General features: G+C 39.5%; 4 protein-coding genes across 7 annotated transcripts; 1 reads left to right on the top strand and 3 right to left on the bottom strand.

Annotated features, from left to right (window-relative positions):
• The first annotated feature begins 13,316 nt into the window (after window positions 1-13,316).
• LOC112172333 (cysteine protease XCP1) lies at window positions 13,317-14,948 on the top strand. Its single transcript, XM_024309629.2, has 4 exons — window positions 13,317-13,864; window positions 13,983-14,218; window positions 14,321-14,461; window positions 14,572-14,948. The coding sequence occupies exons 1-4, from the start codon at window positions 13,381-13,383 to the stop codon at window positions 14,785-14,787; spliced, it is 1,077 nt and encodes a 358-aa protein (XP_024165397.1). The 5' UTR covers window positions 13,317-13,380; the 3' UTR covers window positions 14,788-14,948.
• A 424-nt stretch (window positions 14,949-15,372) lies between these two features.
• Window positions 15,373-18,250, bottom strand: LOC112172332 (damage-control phosphatase At2g17340). The gene is made up of 12 exons (XM_024309628.2): window positions 17,976-18,250; window positions 17,818-17,883; window positions 17,634-17,700; window positions 17,448-17,516; window positions 17,213-17,353; window positions 16,838-16,966; window positions 16,653-16,739; window positions 16,318-16,392; window positions 16,165-16,242; window positions 15,975-16,052; window positions 15,715-15,777; window positions 15,373-15,607 (listed from the first exon to the last, which is right to left on the bottom strand). Exons 1-12 carry the CDS (start codon window positions 18,143-18,145, stop codon window positions 15,527-15,529), a joined length of 1,104 nt encoding a protein of 367 aa, XP_024165396.1. The 5' UTR covers window positions 18,146-18,250; the 3' UTR covers window positions 15,373-15,526.
• A 586-nt stretch (window positions 18,251-18,836) lies between these two features.
• On the bottom strand, window positions 18,837-21,917 carry LOC112172763 (exopolygalacturonase). Of its 3 annotated transcripts, none has more exons than XM_024310233.2 (7): window positions 21,411-21,649; window positions 20,920-21,040; window positions 20,547-20,687; window positions 20,276-20,452; window positions 19,805-20,094; window positions 19,473-19,701; window positions 18,837-19,375 (listed from the first exon to the last, which is right to left on the bottom strand). In XM_024310233.2, exons 1-7 carry the CDS (start codon window positions 21,419-21,421, stop codon window positions 19,145-19,147), a joined length of 1,200 nt encoding a protein of 399 aa, XP_024166001.1. In that variant the 5' UTR covers window positions 21,422-21,649; the 3' UTR covers window positions 18,837-19,144. The 3 variants fall into 3 exon arrangements, with proteins under 3 accessions (XP_024166001.1, XP_040365450.1, XP_024166000.1); XM_040509516.1 differs by having other exon boundaries at window positions 18,840-19,375; window positions 20,920-21,150; window positions 21,411-21,917; XM_024310232.2 differs by lacking the exon at window positions 21,411-21,649 and having other exon boundaries at window positions 18,841-19,375; window positions 20,920-21,403.
• A 159-nt stretch (window positions 21,918-22,076) lies between these two features.
• LOC112172764 lies at window positions 22,077-24,543 on the bottom strand. 2 transcript variants are annotated; one of them, XM_040509517.1, is made up of 3 exons: window positions 24,116-24,543; window positions 23,359-23,481; window positions 22,077-22,526 (listed from the first exon to the last, which is right to left on the bottom strand). In XM_040509517.1, exons 1-3 carry the CDS (start codon window positions 24,293-24,295, stop codon window positions 22,524-22,526), a joined length of 306 nt encoding a protein of 101 aa, XP_040365451.1. In that variant the 5' UTR covers window positions 24,296-24,543; the 3' UTR covers window positions 22,077-22,523. The 2 variants fall into 2 exon arrangements, with proteins under 2 accessions (XP_040365451.1, XP_024166002.1); XM_024310234.2 differs by lacking the exon at window positions 22,077-22,526 and having other exon boundaries at window positions 23,126-23,481.
• Between the last annotated feature and the right edge of the window lie 150 nt (window positions 24,544-24,693).

Raw genomic sequence — 24,693 nt, forward strand, 5'->3', positions numbered from 1 at the left:
ATCCCCATTTACTAGATACACATAACACACTCATAATTTATTTTTTTTCCATCATCTTCCTTAAACTTCTTTTTTTGCCCTTCTTTCTTATTAGGAAACTTTTATTTACACATATCTATATATTTCTTATGTTTTTATCCAATTTTCCTTTTAAACTTCATCTTTTAAAACAATTAAAAGGACTACATCAATTCATTAAATCTACCACCATCCATCTCATCCTTGCATCACCTCTATCAAATTGCCCACCTTTGGTGCCACCAGTTGTTCACATTGTTGATCTAAAGTGGATAGATCGGAATAGAGTCCATCTTTAGGTTTCAATCTTCATATATACATCTCTAGGTTCATTTTGACCCTCACATAGAGAATAATACAACAATTTGATTAATATGTTTAATAGATTATTATATGAATGCTGACAATAACAAGTACCTCCTACTCAATTCCTCACTCTATTAATTGCCTTTATATGATGATTTGATTATAGTTGTGAATGTCAATTGTATATTTACTCCTTTAGCCTCACTTCAGCACCTTTGCGTTCTCACCTTCTTTGAAACTAGAAGAACATGCAGTGAGTGATGGTCATACATGGAAGGTCATATAATAGTATCAGGATTTGAGTATCAAATAATTAGATATGTCTAAATAAATTTTTCCTAATAAAAAAGAAGGGTAGAAGAGGAAGTTTAAAGAAGAAGATGGACAAAAAAATTAGGGGTGTGTATCTATTAAATAGGGATGTGTATATAAAACTTAGATATATAAATTAAAATTCAAACATAAATTCTAGGACAAAGATTGACTAACACCATAATCGATTCTATATCAAAGGTAAGCAAAAACTTCTTAACCAAATGTATAATAAAGATAGCTGCAAATTGAAGAACTCACGTTAGTAAGCCATAAAATCGAACTAAGAAGGAAGAAGCCACACAAAAAATATAGGTATGAGAGGAAAAGAAAGAAACAAAAAAAAAATGAGAAGTATGTGCTGGAAACAAGATAGCCATGGAAGGAGAGAAAAAAAGGAGAAATTTTAAATACACACCCCATTTTCAATACACCACTCATTTAATTTACCATTCTAATATTTTACTAAATACACACCTAAAGTACCTAAAATACCCTTAATCTAAAAAATCATGAAATATTCTATTATTGACTATATTAAGGCTACTATATTGAATACTTCTGTTAAATATTGGGAAAACCTTAAAGATTTATTATTGTTCCCTTCAAATCTTTAAACATGAGAATTAACTTGTGAGTTTCGAGGTCGGGGGGGTGGGCGGGGGTAAAAAAAAAAACATGAGAATAATAAACAAGATGAAGAACTCACACCTCAACAGTGTGTTTGGATGAAGGAAAAAGATATGATATTTAAAATGAAAATAAGCAGTTCATACTTCTTAACATGAATTATCTCGTTTGACATTCTATACTTAGAAATTATGAATTTCTCTATAGAAAGAAATGAATGAATTGATTGTCCGAATTCTTCACTTCAATTTCCATCAAAATATGTATCATTTCGAATTTCCTTACAAAAGTTTACTTTTCTTACTTTATTAGTTTTCAAAACAAGGTTATTTTCATTTTCAATATTTTAACTTGTTTTAAATCTTCTTAATTTATTACACATTCCAAATTTTGAATAAATACAACCAAATAATGAAAATTGCAATTTATGGAATTCTAATTGTTGGAGTGGTAGATTCCATCGTTTTAAAATTTCTCAAGAATTTATAATTATTTCATCCAAACACAACATAATTGAAGATTTTTGAGCGAGGTCTTAAGAATCCATATCAATGGTCGAAATTGATATGATGAAGTGTGGAGAAGAAAGATGTATTACAACGTCTAGGTTTAGAAGAAGAGATGTAAAAAAAATATAGGCATGATTCAATTTTTTTTTCTTCTAATATATAGATGTCTGTTTTGGACATTTAACCTACCTATAAAATTTGATTTGAAATATAAAATAATAGGGATGTGTATTAAGTAATTAGGGGTGTGTATTTAAAATTTCTTGAAAAAAAAAATTATTTTTTTTAGGGTAATAGTCAGCCATTTTGTTAATAATAATAATAAGAAAAATTACAACTTATAGATGTAGACACTACATCAAAATATAAAAGAACAGGAGCAGTACTAGATGCAACAAAGCATCGGAAATAAAACCTAGCAAGGATAGTAGAGGATGCAATTAAGCATTTGATGAGGCCCCGAATAGAATCTGGGCTATGTAAAACAATACCAATAGTATGGTCGACCATACTTCCACGCAACAATATGCGGCAAATAGAGGGTAACCTCCTATCAAGGTAACTGGTGGTAGTGTGACCGACCTTGCCTACTCCACGCAAAATAATACGTCGAATAGAGAGCAATCTTGTACCTAAGTAGTCAAATAACCATGTCCAATATGCATTTAAATAAATGGCCCATAAGAAGTCTCCTAGATCCCAAATGCGAACCCAAACAGCAGCTAGCTTACACTCCACTAGCAAAGCCCTAAACAAAAAGGCCCAAACAAAAATCCATCTAGAGCTGACCAAACTGCCAACGGCCCAGGCCCATAGGACCATCCCTTGGACACCCAAATTTACTTTGGGCACCCAACTGAAATGGGACCCCGACCCTGCCCACAGCTCCTCTCGCCGGAGAAGAACCATCGCGGCCCCCTTTGTTCGACGCTAGCCACCGCTGTCGCCTTCTGACAGTCATTAATTGTCACTAATAATTAAGTTTGATTCAGAATAGTGATTTTAGGAAATATTATTTAAAAAATAAATTTAATTTAGTATTCCATAAACTCTTGTTTGACCTTCTTTAATAATGTTAATTATGAAGACAATTTATGGCAATTTGTTACAAAAGGGTACAATAGGAATGCAAAAGTGCACAACTAATTGGATAAAACTAAAAAAGAAAGAAATCATATGTGGCAGGTGAGTCATAGGACCGCAATTAATAAAAAATACTTGTGTTGATTTACATCTAATACAGAGAATAAATTTTAGACTGAAATCAAATTAACTCTTTTGAAGAGGCATTTCGAATCCAACTTTGCGCTTCAAAAAAAACTAAAGGAAAAACCATTTAATTTTTTGCTTTCTCTTCTGTTTGCTATTTCACCCTCTCCCCCATTTTATTGCAGGAAAAAAAAAATTAAGGTGCTCTCGGCCCTTGTCTCCTGTAATTCTACTTATACAATTCCCTAGTTGGGAATAATTTTTGTTTTTGTTTTCTTTATTCATGAAAGGGAGGAAAGCCCCTACCTCTTAATTATTAGTATCAAAAGAACATTTGCCGTTACAAAAAAAAAACAGGGGACAGGACAAAATCAAACAAACTGAATCTCTGCAAGAATGCACGATGAAAGAATTAAACATGATAACAAGAAATATGCAAAAACAATCCAGCTAAAGTCGAAAATTAGTTCATGATGAATTAAATTATAACTCACTGTTAGTGGCTATGCCATAGGTGATTGGAGGATGGCCAGTTAGATTGATGTTACCGGAAATGTGATGCAGAGGTGGACGAAGAGAAAAAAATGTAGTGCAAATGATGCTAATTTAAAAGGTATGAATAGAATGAAATTTTGTGCTAAGATACATATAACACTGAGAGAAACCCCTCGATCTCTCTACCCTAGCCGTTAGGCTCTCCCTACCCTCAAACTCTCTCTTTTCTTTCCGATATGTTACCTAGCCGAATGGGGGAGGCGTTGGCCATCAAAGATGACCAAGCCTCATTGGAGCCGGCGGTGATGGAAGAAGGACGCACATATCTCTTTTTGGTGGTGCTGCTATTTGACTAATCCAGCAATGCTTGATTCAGATTGGTTCATGGATGCGATGGCAAACATCTGGCCAATGAAGGGGAAGGTGACAATCTAGGAATGACCTGACAACTGTTTTCAAAACCCGTGAACAATCAGTGGGTTTTCTCAAAAGGACTGTGGTTCTTCAAATCTTCCATGGTGGTGCTTGGGGATTACGACAGGCTCGACGATGTTCAACAGGTGCGTCTCAATTAGCTCCTGATTTGGGTGGAGGTGCATGGTGTTCCACCGGCTTTCTTGTTGGCCTACTAGATCGCCGAATTGATGGGCCATCGAGAGATACTTGTATGTTGACCAGCGTCGACTTAATCGAGACAATATGATGCAGGTGCTGGTGGTGATGGATGTGGGATTGTTTTTTTGCTGCTAGGATGTATCACTTTTTCAACTCTTTCTAGTGTTGGATTTTGAATATTTACATAACCGTCGCTTGTGTAGATTTTGTGGGAGGCTGGACTATAGAGAGGTAGATTTCTGACTTTTCGGGTTCCTCAACCACCGACAGGCACGGCAACCAATATAGTTGTTATGCCATAGAATGTGAGGGCAGTGGCATCTACCACCCCTTCCTTGGTTGTATGGAGGTTAGTGTTTGGTGGTGAGGGGGGCCACGTAGGCGGTCTCAAGGTTGCTGCAAGGAGTTTGGTGTAGGGTGGTGTGGTGGGTAGGTTAGATTGACCCTTAACTATTGTGCATGTACCCACAATGGAGGTGACGCCGACGTCACTGCTGACTTCGGAGACTCTAAGTGCAGAGGTTCAGATTTGCTAAACCCTTCATCCCTCCAGAATTTGCTTTCCCTGCTTTGGGTAAGCGACATGCCCACGATTTTCATGACTCACCCTGAAAATGGGTAGGGTTGCTAAATCAGAGGATCATCCTGATTAGGGGTTGGGGGAAGTGTTACTTGGTTTGGATGACATATTGACTGGGGAGATTAGTCTTGCTATTGCTAAATTGATCCCTGCTAACTCTAGGCCAGGAAAGGGAGAAAGAACTGACTGATTGGTGGTGCTCTGAGGGCCAAGCCGTCATCAAGCTCCAAGAGGAAATCCCATGCTAGCTTACTCTATAGGAAAGAAACATCCCCTATGGGAAAGAAATCATTCCCTGCGGAGAAGGATTCTGTTTTGGCTCCTGTTAGGAGTCAGTCATCCCCTAAGGGCAAAAAGTGCGGCTCTGCGCAGTAGACTTCACCTAATTAAATAGATGTTGCGAACATGCGTATGTAAGTACAGCACTATGTGTGGAAAACTTATATTTACGGATCACTACGTGACATATTCTTTTGTAATTTTATCAACTTGATAATAAAGTTATCGTTTCGACTAAAAATATATATATATATATATATATATATATATATATTTCTTACTCCCTGTACTTTTCTCCATAAAACAATTTAGTCCATGTTCAAGTAAAACCTTAATTTGTGTTTGGCCCAAACTCTAGGTTACTTGACCTAGTGGTAATAGAGCTTAATTAGAAGAATCTAGAGATTATCTTTCCTTGTATGATTCAGACTCTATGCATTGTAATCCTCTATATAAAGATGCCCCTATTATCAATGAGAATACACAGCGATTTCCTCTCAATTTCAGTTTCTCTAAAACACGTTATCAGCATGAAGCTCTGACCCTGAAACCCTAAATTAGTAGCCTTTCAATCTCAGAAACCTCCGCCACCCATCTTGGAGCTCTCAATCTCAGGAGTCCAGAACCGGCAGCGCCACCCCCAGAACCGGCCGGAAAAAGCCCGAACCGGCCGCAAGAAGATAACCAGAGTTCCCTGACCGGTTCACACTCTTCCAGTCTGCTTTCTACCATGAATTTCTACAACCAAAGGCATCCCAAACCCAGAAGCTAGGAACCGGTGAAATTACGGCCAAAACCGGCCAACAGAACCGCTGCACGCTGGTGAACCGTCAGCCTCCCTTCCTCCCTGCTCCTGCACAGCAACCGAGCCCAGGAGCCTTGCTCGCAACCCACAAACCAGAAGCCCTGCGAGCAGCCCAAAAGCCCAACGCCAGAAGCCCACTGACGCAGCCCCTGCCACATCAGCAAGCCCAGTCAGCGGCCACGTCATCCAGTCAGCGACCACGTCAGCACCAGTGCCATGTCAGCACAGTCACGCCGATCAACTGTCTGGCCACTTTCTGGGCATTTTCAGGTGAGATTTTCCCGCAACTTTTTCGGCCAAATTTTCCAGCGACCTATTTCAAGGTATTTTTTACTAAACGTTCCCTTTTTTTAGAGTTTTTTAATTCAATTTCTCTTCTTTTTCGGAGACTTGCAAACTCCCTTCTTCTTACTCCGCCCCCCCCCCCCCTTTCTTCATCATAGGGGAGACCTAATTAAGCCGAACTGTGGGGGTTCGTGCTCACTCCAAGCTTGGAGCTTGCAGAGATCTCTAAACTTAGAGTTTGTAGAGAATTTATAATCGACCACTTACGTCATTATTTCGATCTAATCCAATACCTCTTGGAATTGAATTTCTTGGAAGCGATTACGCTCAGAAATTCCTAATTTCTTGGAAGCGACTACGCTCATAAATTTTATATGTTTTCGTGGTAGCTTTTTCCGCTCCAAAACTAACGCTTTTTCTTGTTCTCTTTCAGGATGAGTAACCTGAACAAATTAGACTTTGCTCCATTGGGAACAACTGGCTCTGAAAATCACAGGTGGGTTCGTGATGTCCGCCAGCATCTCAAGGCCGATGGAATCCTAGATACGATTCTCGAGCCTAGCTAGGACGTGCTAACTGTTAAGCAAGCTCAAGCTTTGGAAGCAAATAGAGCAGCCTTGGAGGAAAATAAGGAGAAAGCCATCATCCTAATGACTCGTCATATGGATGATTCGCTCCAATACGAGTGTATGAATGAAGAAGACCCCAGAAGGCTGTACGTCTCACTCGAAGAAAGATTTGGCAACGTCCATGACTCCCTGCTTCCTGACCTAGAAGTGAGATGGCATAGCCTCCGCTTCTGTGATTTCAAGTCAGTTCTTGACTACAACTCGGAAGCACTTCGCATTAAATCCTTAATGGAATTCTGTGATAAAGATATCACAAATGCGATGTTGATTGAGAAGACTATCTCTACCTTCCCCGTCTCTTCATTGATGGTTGCTAATAACTATCAAATTGATGTTACTGCAGGACAGATCACAAGGTTTTATGAGCTCATTGGAGCTATGATTGTCGCTAAAAAGCATGACAACATCCTTCTGAAGAACTATAATTCAAGATCCGTGGAAATAGGGCAAATTCCGGAATCCAATTATAGTCACGCCCCTAAGAGAAGGCGCCAAGAGCGAAAACCTAACCTTAGGATACTTCTAGACTTTCTGGTCCATATAATCGCTCTACTTGGGAAGGTAATAGCCAAAATAGGCGAACATGGAACTGAAGAGGTCAACGTGGAAAGAGAGAGGGAGGCAACGCCGCTGGCCATATTGGTGGCACCACCAACACTAAGAGCCATCTGAATGACGCTTTCAAAGCGCCTCAATCAATGGAGTTTGAGCAAAGAGATGTATGTTCTCGATGTGGAGTGTCTGATCATTAGGCACACATTTGTAGAGCTCGTGAAGAAATTGTCACAGCCTACAAAGCATATTGTGAAGCAAGAGAAGCTTACTATGTGGAACAAGAAGATCAAAAAGATGATCTAGAGTGAAGGGTTGAAGACTAAAAATCTGGCTGGGATCAATAGATCGTCAATTCTGTTTAAGTCTTTATTTTTCCAAGAGATGTAATAGGCAATTGCCATATATTTTTGTAGTAAATGTCAATGGTTTGGTCTTTCTTCAAAGTAGGCTCACCCAAAGTAAGTGTGATGTCTAGGAAGGTTCTGAAATTTGTGGTACTTAAGCGAGCCTTGCTGCACCGACATTTCTCTACTCACCTGGTCACATTTATTTTGGAATTACCGAAAGAAGTTAGACTACTACCGTTGTTTTGCATTAGCTAGCATTTTGGATTAGATTTTCTTTGGTTAAAGAGACAATGATGTAACTCCGTTGGCTTATGAATAAAATTTCGAGTTCTTTTCATTATGACTCAATTTTGATTCTAGGCATATTACATTGTGACTACGATGGCTGGGTCATCAGTATTAATTCAAGGACATGGAATAGCCTAAGTTCCCCTTGCCAAAAGGCACCTTGATTACTGTCGCAAAAACTCTCTACGCTCCTAGGGCAAATCTCACCTATGAATTCCCAACGGATTCCATGCAAAAATGCATGTAGAGAACGGAAATGAGTCCCTTTGCAATACCTCTAATGATTGCGAACAAAGGCGCATCTTAGAAAAGTTTATGTGTCTCTCTAGTGGACTTTATGTCACTATTTGAGCTATTAAATCCAATAAAGTTATGAGAGAAGATCTCTTTGATTTAGAAACATATTGGCTTTGTCACGACAGAATAGGTCATCCTAGTTATGATATGATGATCCATCTACTAAAGACTTCACATGGACATCCTTTCTCTCGAGCGACATGAAGCATGAATCAAAAGTTGATTCCTGGACTAAGTGTGACCGATGCTGCTGCCAAAGGCACCTCGTCCGTCCACCACCAGCCTAGGGATGGCGCAGTCCCTATCCATAACGCCATGGATGGCGTCCATCATGGTGATGTTTCCCCAGGTGATGCTGGAATCACCAACTTGCTTCAAATATCATTTCAGATGCTCAGGCCTAACCAAAATTCTCATTGGTTGCTTCTAAAGCCTCTCCCTCATTTTACAAATCCCGTTCCTTAGGGAAATTAGGACTAAGACCATCCTATGCAAAGGAAATGAACATACTCATTCTGTTCTTACATAGAATCCATGGGGATTCTGTGGATTGATTCAACCAACTTGCGGACGCTTAAAAATTTCATGATGTTAGTTGACACGCAAACACGCTGGTCACGTGTTGTGCCATTGTCCACCTATAAATGCTGCTTATACAACACTCCTAGCACATATCATATGACAACAGGCTCACTCCCCGGATCATCCTATTCAGTCAATTGGATTTGACTATGCTAGAGAGTTTACATCGAAAGACTTTCGATGGATATTGCAATGGGACTAATGTTGGACATCACATTCCCATGTACACACCCAAATGGTCTTGCAAAAATGACTGCAATGGTAGTCCGGACATTGGTAATATGCACCAATCTCCTTATATTCGCTTGGGGTGATGCAATATCGCATTCAGCAATGCTAATTCGTCTACGACCCACCGCCACTCAATGTACCTCTGCGTTACAGCTAGTGACTAGGTACAAGTATCGTACTTACGCATATTTGAGTGAGCCATTTATGTGCCAATTGCGCCACCACAGCACTCTATGATGGGTCCTTACAGACGAATGGTCATCTACGTTGGATTTGAGACTCCAACAATCGTCCGCCACTTAATGCCCTTGCAAGGCAATCTCATTACCGCTAGATTTGCTGGTTGTCACTTTGATAAGACAGTCTTCCCATCGTTAGGGGGAGATAAGAACACAGATGTTCAGTAGGAACGACAGGAATTGTCGTGGCCTGTCCCCACTATGTCTCATCTCGATCCCTGTTAAAGTGACGAGATTACACAAATATGCTACAAACATGCCTGCAAGGAAGTACGTCCCTACGAGAGGACGTAGCACCACCCTACACGGAGGTAGGCATTGCGCCAATGCCAAAGAGAGTGGCACTCTGGCATTACAGGCCAAGGCCCCAGCTAGGATGCGTGGGAGGCCTGTGGGTTCGAAGGACACTTTGGCACATTCCAATCCTTTGATCATCAAGACTCAAAATCCGTCTCATGAGAATCTTCCGGGTTAGGGTTATTGTTGGGGGACGCCTCAACGTTAGAACCTATTCCTGAGAATATAGAGCTCTATGAAAATTACACTAGTGTACATGAGACGTAGGATAGAAACTCCATCATAATGATAATGTAGTTGCACATGCGCATGAGTGTGTTGAGTCTGATGACATCGAACCACGCTCCGTTGATGAATGAATGCCAAAATAGAGAGATTTGGCCGAAATGGAAAGATACGATCCAAGTTAAGTTGGATTCTTTAACGAAAATGAAGGTTTTTGAGCCGGTGATGCCAACACCTCCTAACATAAAACCTATTTACTAATGGGTCTTCGTTAGAAAGCATGATGAGAAAAAGAGATGGCAATCTCACCTTATGGTGCAAGGTTTCTCACAAAACGCCCCCGGAATCGACTACGATGAGATATATTCTCTCATAATGGATGTCATTTCACTCCACTACCTTGTTAGTTTAGTAATTTCCAAATAACTGAACATGTAGCTTACAAATGTGGTCAACACGTATCTCTATGGGGATCTAGATACAAAATATATATGAAGGTTCATGGTGAACTTCATTTACCCAAGTCAAGTGGCTCTAGACCACGGAGCGCGTTTACAATAAGGTTGAAACACTCACTAAGATAACTACTTGATTGGGAAGGGATATGCTCACGCGTTTCCATAACAAGTTTCGGATTCTATCGAGGTTCATGTTGGACTTGATCTACATTGGAAGCCCTTAAAGAGTTAAGGGAAACAGCTGAACACTTGAAATCCGAGTTTGAGATGAAAGATTTTGGGAAAACACGATTATGCCTCGGTTTGGAACTTGAGCACCGTGTTGATAGATGATTAAGCATTTTGACAAGGTCAAGCCTTCAAGCACCCCCATGATCATTCGTAGTCAATCTTGATCCTGCAAAGGATCCTCTTCGTCCAAAGGATGATGACGAAGATGTGCTAGAGGCAGGAGTGCCTTACTTGAGTACAATATGCGCATTATTGTACTTAACTCAATGCACAAGACCGGACATCTCATTTGAAGTGAACTTGTTCGCTAAGGTATAGCTTTGCGCCAACGCGATGCCATTGGATTGGTGTAAAAGATATCTTTCAGTACTTGAGATGTACGATTGATATGGGCTTGTTCTATCCCTATAGAAAGATGATGGATTCTGACCCATCACACACCAGGAATGCCGCCAACACTGGCCTGCGTCCATTATCCCCAGCCCAAAACAAAATGTGTTTTGGAAGGTTTTGTTGATATTGGGTATCTCTCTGACCCAAACAAAGGTCATTCCTAAAATGGTTAAGTGTTTACCATGGGTAAAGACCATGATATCTTGGAGGTCTACAGAACAGACCCTAGTCGCTATATCTTCAAACAATGCAGAGATCATTGCTCTTCACGAAGAGGTTCGTGAATGTATATGGATTGGATCCATAATTACGCATGTTCGAACAATTGTGGTTTGAAGTCTACCACAAATGAGCCTACGAGCATATAGGATAATGCTGCTTGTTTTGAAGCAAGGCTGCATCAAAAGCGACAACACCAAGGATAATCAGCAATAACAAACTCTCCTCGAGATCAAAGTGAACTAGGTTCAATCTGAGGACAGTGTGGCAGGCTTGCTCACTAAGTCATTGCCTAAATTCCACTTTCGAGGAACATGTTGGTAGCATCGTTTACGGAAGTTATCCGAACTCCCATGACTGTTGTCATCAGGGGGAGATGCAGACATCAGGGGGAGATGTTTACATGTATGTTGGTAGCATCGTTTACGGAAGTTATCCGAACTCCCATGACTGTTGTCATCAGGGGGAAATGCAGACATCAGGGGGAGATGTTTACATGTATGGTCTCGAAAAGTGAAGGGTATGTTGTGCTCTTTTTCCCCTTTGATCGAGGTTATTTTTGTCCCACTGGGTTTTTGTTACTCGGCAAGGTTTTTAATGAGGCAACGAGAGAAGCACCACGTTTGGGCAACACAAGGGGGAGTGTTCAAGTAAAACCCTAATTTGTGTTTGGCTCAAACTCTAGGTTACTTGACCTAGTGGTAATAGAGCTTAATTAGAAGAATCTAGAGATTATCTTTCCTTGTATGATTCAGACTCTATGCATTGTAATCCTCTATATAAAGAGACCCCTATTATCACTAAGAATACACAGTGATTTCCTCTCAATTTCAGTTTCTCTAAAACAATCCAAAAAATTTAAATTAAACAGTTTAGTCATTATTCTCTCTACTTCTCACATAATAAGTACAAAATGTTTATTATACCCCTCACTTTTTATTTTTTTATTTTCTCTCTATTTTTTTTCCTCTCGTTTTGTTTTTTATTTTTTCTGGCTCTCTCTACTCTCTCTCTAAGTTTGTATCCGACCTCGAGTTCATCCACATCGATGTCGACCCATTTTCTGGTTAAGTTAGATCGGACACCCTACCTCTCCGTCCTCTTCTCTTTCTGCAGCGACGACCCCGCCCCATTCTCTGATGAGCCACTCCACACGAACCTGATTTACAAACCCGAAACCTCCTTCACAGATTCATATTACCCATTCACCATGACTATTAGGGTTTACGTCTACAACATGCCCTCCAAGTTCACCTACAATTTGCTCCGCCTCTTCATCACCTCCTACAAGGACACCCCCAATCTCATCTCTAATGGAAGGCCCCGTCCACCGCCTCATCGAACAGGTTTGTTCTTCTTCTACCTTCACTACTAATTCCAATTCAAATCAATTCAGTGGAATTGAACCTATATTATTGGCATAACGTTTGATTAATTACTGGCTCAACGTTGCAATCACCATTGCACCTACCCTAGATTTTAGCCCACTTCCACCGACAACGATCTCCAATCCAAGCCCACCTCCGCTCGACCCGACTTCAAATCCATCTCCGCCAATCCCTACTTCCAATCCGCCATAGCCAATCACTATTTCCAATTAGCCCCCGCCGCTTGTTTCTTTGGCAGCTCTGCCATACAGTCCAAGAATGGCTCTGGCTAGAGATGGAGCTGAGAGAGAATATAAAAATATAAAATAAAATAAAATAAATAAAATTTAAAAAAAAAATGAAGTGAGGGGTATAATAGTCACTTTAGACGTGCACATGAGAATAAAAACTAAACTTTTTAATTTAAAAATTTTGGACTAAACTATTTTTTAGAGAAAGTACAGAAAGTAACAAGTTTTTAATATGAAAAAAAAAAAAGATATGAATAGCTCGTTAACCTTTCTTATATATCGAAGAGCATTGAACACATCCTCATACAAGAGGAGAAATCACCGATGACGCATTAGTCTAATATCAAGGATGATAGAGTCCGTGACTTTAAGTTTGAGCTTTGACAATCAGACAATGGTACAAGATGGTGCCCATAACTTAAACGCAATCATTGGCTACCAACTCCAGGTAATAAGCTTCTACACAATAAAGTTAGAAGGGCAGCAATTCTCACGTTTTGAATTATATTTTTTTTTACCCCTAAACAAATGAGAATGCTTGGGACAAAAGCCTGCCAAAAGGACCAACCGTAAAGCTTCAGTATTGTAGAAAACAATTCAACCACTTAAATTGAAAGCAACCCCAGTACAATGAAATCAAACACTATATAAGACCACTCATACCGTCCTTCACATTCATCCATTCATCTCCTCCTCTCTACCCTCTCTTCTCCCCTTGCTTTGCACTAATGGCTTTCTCTTCATTTTCCAAAGTCTCCCTTCTGCTCTTCATTGTGCCTTTCTGTTTAGGCACTTATTGTCTGGCTCATGATTTTTCGATCGTGGGTTATTCACCCGAGCACTTGTCTTCCATGGACAAGTTCATTGAGCTCTTCGAGTCATGGATATCGAAACATGGCAAGATTTACCACGACATGGAGGAGAAGCTCCATAGGTTCGAGATATTCAGAGACAATGTCAAGCACATTGATGAAAGGAATAAGAAGCTTGATGTTGACAGCTACTGGCTTGGATTGAATGAGTTTGCTGACTTGAGCCACGAAGAGTTCAAAAGCAAGTACTTGGGGCTAAAAGGTGAATCCCCAAGAAGGAGAGACTCCTCTGAAGAAGAGTTCAGTTACCGTGATTTCGACGTAGCAGAGGCATTGCCCAAGTCTGTGGACTGGAGAAAGAAAGGAGCTGTTACTCCAGTCAAGAACCAAGGTTCATGTGGTATGTGCCAAAGCTCACACACTATATGTTGAACTGTGATTTACAATCCGATAATATAACATGTCAAATATCTGGCAAGCGAACACTACTAATGAGCAAAGATGATAATGTTATGCAGGTAGCTGTTGGGCATTTTCTACAGTTGCTGCTGTTGAAGGCATAAACCAGATAGTCACAGGAAACCTAACATCGCTGTCTGAACAGCAACTGATAGATTGTGACAAATCATTCAACAATGGCTGCAATGGCGGTTTGATGGACTATGCTTTTCAATTTATCATCTCTAATGGTGGGCTTCACAAGGAGGAAGAATACCCCTATATCATGGACGAAGGAACTTGTGAGGAATCAAGGGTAATATAAACTGCGGTCACCTGCTGCTTTATACTTCTTGAATCAAATTTAGCTATCAACAAACCATGGCTTCTTGTTGACATGTGATTTTGTAATCTTCAGGGACAATCAGAGGTGGTGACCATATCTGGTTATCAAGATGTGCCTCAAAATAGTGAACAAGCTCTCCTCAAGGCACTGGCTCACCAGCCCATTAGTGTTGCTATTGAGGCCTCTGACAGAGATTTCCAGTTCTACAGTGGGGTAAGCCTTTTATAACACTATCCCTCCTCTATTTCAACTCGATACTCAAAAGGTCAAGTAATGCTAGGAGGAACTTTACAAATCGTTACTTGGATTTTTCGGTTTTGCAGGGTGTGTTCAACGGGCGATGTGGTACTGAGCTAGATCATGGTGTAGCAGCAGTCGGCTATGGAACATCAAAGGGGTTGGATTACATCATTGTGAAGAACTCATGGGGACTGAAGTGGGGAGAGAAGGGATACATAAGGATGAAGAGAAACACAGGAAAGGCAGAAGGAATCTGCGGTATCAACAAAATGGCTTCATATCCCACCAAGAAGAAGTGATCAATTAAAATATGAAATCCCCTTAAAAACCAAAATCTTTCTTGCTTTTCTTCCCTGTTTAATACTTCCACGGTGATGGATTTTCGACTGTGTAAGCTTTCCCTTCAACTCTTCAAGTTTATCAATAACATGGCTAGACTCATGGAAAGTATTTCATATAATTGCAACTGGAAACAACAATAGACATTGTTTTTATTCCTTTTTTTTTTTTTTTGCCAAGTCTAAAAGATTGTTATATGGTCTCACAAAGGTAAAAATTAAAAATGGAAAAAGGATGAAATTAAACGATGAACCGTACAAACTCAAAGTTTTCTTATAGTAAAACCCTAGAATACCAACTGGGTCTAAATTGGTCTCTCCCCTGCCTGATTAGACTGGCGCAGATATTAACTTTCTGAAATCCTTCTCTCTTTTGTTCTGAGATGTGCTCTCTTTACTTCAGCATTACACGAATCTTATTCCTTCAATCTGACCTAATAAACAAAAACTAAACGCTCAAATCATATTAAACTGGGTATTCTCCATCCACTCCTTTCTTATCTTTCTCACATTCATAAAACAGAACCGCGTGTGAAACAGAACCGCGTGTGACAATTTCCATTTTTATTTATCAGTAGAGGAAATTTTGAAAGTTCACATATATAAGATCTTCCCGTCGCTAAAGGACCTAATACTTCATCTACTGCATGACTTAGAATAGAATGGGTCAGGAGTAATACAGACAAGAATCAGCACATTATCAACTCAAAACTTCATTGTATTTGAAGACACAATCGTATAGCCGTCCTCCAAGAAACTGGGCAACCTCTGGATGTTTCACCTGATTATTGATGGGGGAGATGGAAACATAAGTTGCACAAGATTAATACGGTGCAGAAATGAAGAAAAACTCCTCGACTAAATCAGCATTAAAGCAACAAAACTTACCATTCCAATCTTCAGGGAATCACACTTGAACTGCGCATAGAGATTTGTCTCTATCCCACGACCCTGTCAAAAGCAAGATAAGATAAATATCGAACACATCCAACATTCCGCACACTGCACCATTTTTAGCATCCATATCTACCACAGTAATAATGCCAACTTCATTCACTCTATTTCCAGTATATACATAAATTATCTTCAACATAAACTAGTTGATTCAACAATTGAATAAGAATCCAGGAGGGATTTTAGGTTTTTACCATCCCTTCCAAGACAACTAGGTCTGCATCACTGGCCAGGTAGGCAAGCTCTTGTGACACGCTTGCAAGATCAATAACCTGCGATGAATTGAGAAGACAAAAAGGCTATTCTTAGATTAATATTTCATAATCCTTTAACAGACTCGCATCAATTCAATCTGACAACAACTAAGAAATACCATTCCCTTACCGGCAAATCATTACCAGAATTGGCAATGAAAAGATTTGTAGTATCAACACCCTTGAGCTTCCCGTGGTTGTCCTTTAGCTGTTGAATTGTCGCTTATAATGTCAGAGTCAACCAAGATTTTGAACAAAATATATTCTAAAGTTTTGCTATTACCTTTGCTAAAATCTCAATCAGTTCAGGGTAAGTTACGTCGTTGATAGAAGGCATGTCATTAGCTGCCAACACAACCTGCAAAATAAGAAAGAGGTGATCATGTCAAAATAGACTAAAGAATGCAACTCATTGAAACAGGGGGCATAAAAGCAATTTAAGTTTTGGAAAAGGAAAAGAAATCAGCTCTCAAAACAACATTCCATTATGACGATGCAACTTTAATACATATACTACAGAATTTTTCTTTGAAAAACAAAGGATTCTAGAAAACTTCTGGACTTTCTACCACAAGAACCAGATACATTGCAAAGAGGAAACCGGATCTGACTGCATACCTGTGTACCACGACGGAGTAACTCTCTTGCAAATGGTAAGATACCCAAAATAACATCGGCACCAGAATTGTCAACAAATATAACAGCCTGTGAAGACAAAAAACATAATTGCTTACTACACAAGAAGTAATATAATGGTATAGCTTCTTCCAAAGATATGTATTGTTACTTAACAAGAAACTTGCCTTTTTCCAAGGATTCTTGCTCCATTTCAACTTGAAAGTGTCCAGGTCATCAATAACCCAAGGTCTAGGGACAAGGTTCTGGCAACTAGCTAAAAAAGACATACCATCCTTTGAGAAAACTTCAGCAAGCTTCAATAATAAGGGCAAGAAAAAAGGTCAAGTAACTCCACTGAAAGCTTTAGTTCTAAAATGTAGTTGTGTACAAAAGAACCATCTTATAATGCATATCAATAAGTATCAGTATGATGTCAGCTCAAATGTAAAGCTCTGATGCAACCAAATCCAAGCAGTGGAGAACTAAGCCTTAGTTGGACATTAAATTGATTTATCAATCAACTTTACAAACACTTCTATGTAACTATAAAATCTGCATACCTGTGCAGAACCAAGATCAAATATGTTCCCTGCAAATATTCCTCTAACCAGATTCTCTACCCGCTTGCCTTCATCTTCAATAGCATCGTTAAGATCCACGACATTCTCAAATAGGGTTATGGCCTTTGCATTCTCTTCATCCTGAAGTGTCCAATCACATTTCCAAACTCCAATTCAGTCAAGGACACAGTTCATTACAATAAACTGCAATACAACAGTTAACAGAGTCACTCACCTTGACTTTCTTGAATATATCTCTGAACCCCAACTCCCTAAGAACCTGCTCACGGAGTCTGCAAAGTAGCTAAAAAAATCCCCCAACCCAACCCGAACCCCCACCAAAACAGCTCATATCAACACAACAACAGTAACATCATCACTACATTACTAAAGTTTCAATCAAAATTAACATAATGCTTACAATGCAATCAGGCGGACCGCCGTGACTCTCAGGATCCTTCTTCAAGTCCTCAAGTATTTCAGAGTACCTTTCAGGCACAATCACAAACAAGTTACAGGCATTTCGAAAACTAGCCCTAATCACTTGACACAGTGTAGTATATTACCAGAAAGCAAAGCAAATCAGTGATTCAGTGTAGTTTTACCTCTGAGCAAACGTTTCGGCTTTAGCAGGAGCATCATTGACTGAAGCATCACTCTCAGCTCGCTTCCTGCTCCAAAAGAAATGGATCAAAATTCACAAACAGAATAAGAAAAACGAAGTGATTAGGGTTTAGGGAGCTGAAAAGGGAATGGGGATTACTTGAAGGAAGGGATGGAGTTGAGGAAGAGGTCGATCCAAGCAATCTCAGTGGGGGTGGGCTTGCGGGGATTGTCGGAGGGGAAGCGGTAAGGGATGGTGCAGGCTCTGTAGTTCGATTCGATCGGCGTCGTCAGCAGCGGAAATGCCACCAATTCTGAAGCGCTCTCCATTTTCGTCTCCGATTTCAACTTCACCGACTGCGTTTGGTGTTTATATAGAAACACCAAAAAGCGACAAGGCGTGTGGGAATGGGAATGGGAATGGAAATGACCCAAGAGAATCCAACCTTACTACTATACTATTATTCTTCTTTTATACTCTTTTCCTTTCTCGGCTTTCTTTTCTTTTTTTTAAATACCATAGTCGTTATTTTAGAGGCCATACAGAGTAGAAATGATAACTTTTTTCCATGATCCCACGATGTCAAAGATTTAAACCCGTGATCTCGACAGTATTGAATTTTTAAAAACCAAGCTTACGGCTCAAATGCGCGTTGCCATCTAAGTAATGAATACAATAATATAATATTTTAAAACCATATGTTCTAATGTAAATCGAAAGTATGTCATGTTTTTGATCAAATGAAAAAATAAATGTAACAATTGAAAAGTGAGTATATTATATATGTCCTTTGTTTTTCTCTATCATATTTTCATCAAGTTCTTGTCAACAAAATATCAAGTGATTTTACATAGTGATAAGCACAACTAAAAATCTCAAGACATTAATGAAGTTATGCAATTATTGTTCTGAGATAATCAAATGAAGCTTGCTGCCATCACCGGATCTTCTTGTTTGGTTTTGACCAAATGATTATAGATTGCTTACCTAACATATCTCATGCACCTTGACTCCTTGAGTGTACCTAACCATTTCCATTATTCGCAAGTATACTCGACCAACATCACCCTCCAAAATTGTTGATATTGTACAATAAATTTTGTTCAAAAAGAATTTGATGAGTGATTCTTATGACTCCTGCTAATTGCTTACAGGTCTCCTTGATCCTTCTTAGGCCTTAAAGCTTTGTTATACTATTCGACGCAGAAATCCACAAAGAAAACTCAAGTTAACCTTCCTGAAACAGCTAGGATTGCAGTTCAACATCAAAGTTCAAGTGGAAACTATCAATCAGGATCTTATTCTCAATCCACATAACAAAGGGAAAACTAATCAGTACATGGTGGTGGGATTTGGGTGCCAATGAATTTGGCTTTAACATTACTGCAAGTTGAAGTGGCTTCCTTCTTCCCAGATGACAAGTTCAGATGAACATCTTCAAGGTAAATGTTCTGGCATGGAATCCCTTTGCTACATTCAAGTGCAACCGCTACTTGAGACGACGAGGTCCCTCTTATGTTCTTGAAGTAAATGTCACTCAGCTTCACTTTTGATGGCACCTGCAGATTGTATTTATATAAATTTTTTAGTGTATATGAAGCCTAGAACAGAGACCAGAAATAGACTGAACATGCATGTTTACACCTTATTGATTACCTTAGAAGCGCAAGACGTGAATGGACAATATGTCTGATCGATTATGATGGGGTTGGTCACATTGTTCATGATGATGTTTGTGAATGTCATGTTGGTGGCTGCACTTCTACCTGGAGAGTTAGCCCATGTCTTGATCCTAATACCATTTGTGGTACCTGAAATGGTGCAGTCTCTGACCACAAGCCCACTAACATCTCCTTCATTCGGATATTTTCCCAAACTTCCCACACTAGAATTACAATGAGATCGATTAGTCAGGTTTCATCTATTAGTTAATTTGAACGAATTAAAAGAGGCTAGGCATATTACTGAGAGAATTTAAATGTATATACCTGATGCCATGACCAGGTCCACAAGCAATGCTAGTTATGGTGACTTGGGAGTTCCCTTGTCCAACTGAGATGCAGTCATCACCAGTAGCAATGTGTGACGAAGAGAAGTACACACTCGAGCTTCGTTCAATGTGGATTCCATCAGTATTAGGACTAGTTTCTGGGGCTTGAATCTTGAGTTTACTACCTTTGAAGTTGTGACATTCCACAACAGCTATATGAAAGAACTTGCTGTTCACCGAGGATATGCCCCGGATCACTGTCTTATTCATTGCAACAAATTTCAAACTCTGAAAAGGGAATAAATACAAAGAGTTTAATTCCTCATTTAGTACTACAAGTAACCTTTTCTAATCTTAACTAAAAGGCCAAGTAATTGAGTCCTTCATATAGCAGAGCTTATACAAATGTAAGTTGTGAACACATTGAACTAAAAGAACAAAAAGGGCAAGCTGTAGAACATGTACATACAGTTGGAAGAAGTTTGCAATTGGAGTCTTTAGAGCACTTATTGTGAGGCCAGGCTTTAGCACCTTGACCATCAAAGGTTCCGCCTCCGGTCAAGGTTAGCCCCTTCATCCAAGCAAATTCAATCCAACCGCCACCGAATTCATACTTGGACAACTCCGCTGTAGCCTTCAAGTAACCCTGCAAGTAAGTATTCATTTCTCAAAATCAAATCATCAGCAAATGGCTTGCTATTAACTGCAAAAATGTCAAACTGATGGAGAGATAGTCTTGCCTTTACTCGAAGATTTAGAGCCGATACGTTTTGGCAGGGGCCTGAAAACTTAAGAGGGCCAATCATGTATGTTCCTCTTGGGATTATTAGGTGGACTCTACCTTTGGACTGGCACGCCTCTTTCCATGCAGCTGTGAAGGCCTGCAATTACAAGCACCATTACTAAGTACTCCTTGTCAAAGTATCCATGCTTACTATGAAGCTGGGTAACATGTTTTTGGTATATAAGAGCCATCCATGGCTAACATCACATTCAACTCGATTAAGCTTCAACTTAAAATGAGTGATATTCTAAAAGGGATTTTGAATCAAGAATAATACTAAAAAGGGTTTCAAGAAAATAAGGGTGTGGAAGAAAGAATTGAGATCGAACCTTGCTGTCATCGGTTTGGCCATCTGCTTTGGCACCAAAGCTCTTGACATTAAAAAGAAGAGAGCTTTTGGCCTTGCGATCTACATTGATGGTCTGCAAGCCTGAACCTGCTCCTCTTTCTCTGCCAAACACACATTCGAAGCAAAATAAGGACAGCAATAACAGCAATCTAACATAGAAGTAGTCGAGGCTCATCATATTGCTCCTCTTTCTCTTCGGACCTCTGCTTGCCTAATTTGCAGTTCTGAGTGAGTGTTAGTGTTGGCCATTTTATTCATATAGGGTAGTAGTCTCTGTAGATTTTGAAAGTTGGTGAAAAGGGCGGGATTTTGGACGAGGAAGAAGGAACCATAACTGCTATTATTAACTCCCTCTCCCACTACTCCCACTACATGAGTGGAGGTCGTCAACCGCCGAAAATGAAGCTTTTTTCTTTTTTCCTTTTTTTATTTTTTGAGAAGAAGAAGAAATTGAAATAATTAATTAATCACCTCCTGCGCATCCATTTCCACGATAATGTCAACCGACTTAAAAATTTTGCTTGATGAAGAGTTTGTAAGCCCAGAGCTACTGCATAAGGTTTGGTTGCCTTGACACTGAAATGACCTGACAAGCCTTTAGAAACTGCAAGGAAATCACCACATTCATCACGTAACACTGCCCCCAAACCTCTTCGACCTCTAGAGACATCAACAAAGTCTTCTCCATCGTTGTAACAGATGTGGAGGGGAAGAAAGTTGTGTTAGAGTAGTGCGAGCAGCGGTTGCCCAAATAAGGTTTGGCTTTGTGAAAATAAAAAGCTGTGCATTGGTTTAATTACATTGAAACAGCTCCTCATTCCTAGCTTGCTCAATAACACCATAGTCAATTCTGATTGTGATTAGAATGAAGAAGCATGATGAAATAGATCAGCAAAAGTTCCTTTATTCCAATCACCAACACCCTTCTTGAATGGAGTGAGCAAGGACACCTGTTTATGCTTTTAGCATAAGTCCATAATGCATGAAGAGTAATCTCTGAATACAGTTTGCTGCGTGGACAACCACTACGTAGTGTGTATGAAGAGTAATCCCTGTTAGTGTAATGCCCACATAACTGATCTATCTGGAACTGGATATAGAGGTAAATTAATAGAAAATATAGAATCAACCTCAATACACTAGAAGGAACTAGTAATTAATCAAATGATAATTGCATAACCCATCAGTTGTGATAAGGTCGGACATCAATTTACATTGACACAGCTGAGACCAAGGAATCCCACTCTTTCCTTTCATTCGACTCCACCAGAAACGAGCTAAAAGTCCTGATAATTCGTGACACAAATGCAATGGCATACGATACACACTCATATAATAGGTGGGCATAGCTTGAATCACCGATTTTAACAGAATTTATTTCCCAGCTTGAGAACAGCAGCTTCTCCTTCCAGCCCGTAATCTTATACCAGATTCTTTCCCGAACAGGTTTGAACAAAGTCTGTTTTCTTCTACCAGCCAAAGCGGGCAATCTCATATACTTTTTTCATGACAGTCAACAACCGGAATTTCGAAAAAAAGTGCCCATAAAATTCCGGGTGCTATTCACATAACCTCATGTAATGTTCACTGCAAATGAAAACAAAGGTATCACTTATCGATCGATCATGCACTGCTTTTTTTCTTTCTTTTTTTTATATTTTTTTTATTATTTTGGGGGGAATGCACTGCCTTATTGGATGCAAGACAACTTGACAATGGTTTGATTGGTTAATTGATTGGTTTTTCTTTCCTTTTTTTTATTTCCTTTAACTTGACAATCGTTAACGAAATTTGGATATGCATCTTATTACAATCAATAGGAAGCTTGAGTCTTTGGGGAAAGAACCCACTAACAATGCAATATTGCTTCAAAATCTCAAAACTCCAAGTCAATTCCACTCAAGTTAGTTACACACGATCCATTTCCATATCACTCATAACATTTACTTAACTTCAACGAATCACACCGACAAAGCATGAGCTAAAAAGATGTTGAAAGTTTTTTAACTTGCAATGTGACAACAATCCAGGAATTAATTAAGTAATCATGTAGCACAAATCGGTCAAACTACACTACTTATCAGGTATGGTTCAAGGTATTTTGGAGTTGAGATGCAATCATTGCCAAGATTAGTGTTTTTTTTTCGAGCACACAAAACCTGCTTACCCTTTTGAATCAAAACAAATGACAGGACTTTGGGCAATGCTTCCAATTATATGCCTGGATATACACGAATTGGACCTTTCATACAACGAATGAAGTTTGAAAACTTTCCAAGCAAGTAGAACTTATAACACAATCAAGGCAAGCATTAGCTTCTTTTTTCTTTTCTTTTTTTCGTTTCTTTCATCCTGCTTTCTAATGCGTTCATTTCTTTGCCTTGGCAAACCTAAGACATCGATACTTCTCACCACTTACAGTGATTTCAAGAGCTCCATCTTGGTTATCTTGATTTGATGCAGTTCCCATCAGAACACTCTTCTCTTTCTCAAGGTTTTCCTTCTCTATTTTCAGCCTTGCTTCTTGTCTGGCAATTTCTGCCTGAAACAAGATAACGTTTATGAGGCTAAAACAGAAAACAGTGTTACAGCATGCACTTTGTTAAACAATGGTGATTACAGTGATGAATACAACCACATAAATAGCCTTAGCTGAATTTCCTGAGAAGAAGCCTAGACTCAAGACTGTTACAGAAACGATTACGATGTGAATGAAAATTGCAACCACTACACAACTTATCAGAGAAAATGTTATGGTCATGAACATGAAGTGCAACTAAAAAACCAGGTTCCAAATCAGAACTTTCAACTTATAAGTCGATGAGAAATGAGTCGAGTGTTCAGTGGTTCATTATAAGTCGATAAGAAAAGCACAAGTTCTCCGGTGACTATCTCTCTATTTCAATGTAACTTCTCCTCAAGACAAATACACAGCTCACTCCATTTCTTCATCGGTCATCTAACAAAATAATATTAGGCATCAAGAAACACCATGGGCTATGGCTGTAAAAAAAATTGAACCACCACTGGGTTCCTAAAACAAACAAAAAGCAGGGAAATTTGACAATGCAAACCCAAAGAGAAGACACCCAGGAATGAAAAACACAAATTCAAGCAAGTAATGGGATTCAATTGAAAACGGTACAGTAAAAGGGAATAGGGAAAAGGAAAATGACCTCACGGCGAGAGAGCTCGGCTTTCCAAGCAGCTTCGCGCTCGGCGACTTCGCGTTCGCGTTCTTCGATGTAGCTCTGCATCTCCCTCTCCTTCATGATTCTGTCTTGAATATCCGCATCCAAAGCTTCCTTGAGCTCCTGTACGAACTTGTCCACCACCACCTTGATTCTCAGAGACATTTTCGAAGCTCCAATCTCGAACCCACAATTCTAATTGGAAAAAGAAACCCTAAGACGCTGGTTCACTCAATCAATCATGGACATGATTGCTTGCGCTGGTGGGTCAGGTATCGGGAGTTCCGACTAGGCGGCGATTGCCGAAAGATGGGGACAAATGGATTCGGACCTTCCTTTGCTTCCCTGCCACGTCTTTCTTTTGGGGTTTTATGGACTTAAAGAGGACTCTCCCGCTTGGGGCCGTAAATGGACTCCATACAGTTATAGCTTGGGTCGTATTGCACTCGTTTGGCTCGTGTTGTAAAAAAATATCTTATACTAGGCTTAATAGGAAAATCGAGCCGAGTTTGAACTCGTGAGTTGATGAGCAACTTCTATATCTTTAAGAACGAAGTTGATTA

This window comes from Rosa chinensis, chromosome 6 (assembly GCF_002994745.2).
Source record: "Rosa chinensis cultivar Old Blush chromosome 6, RchiOBHm-V2, whole genome shotgun sequence".
Taxonomy (NCBI): domain Eukaryota; kingdom Viridiplantae; phylum Streptophyta; class Magnoliopsida; order Rosales; family Rosaceae; genus Rosa; species Rosa chinensis.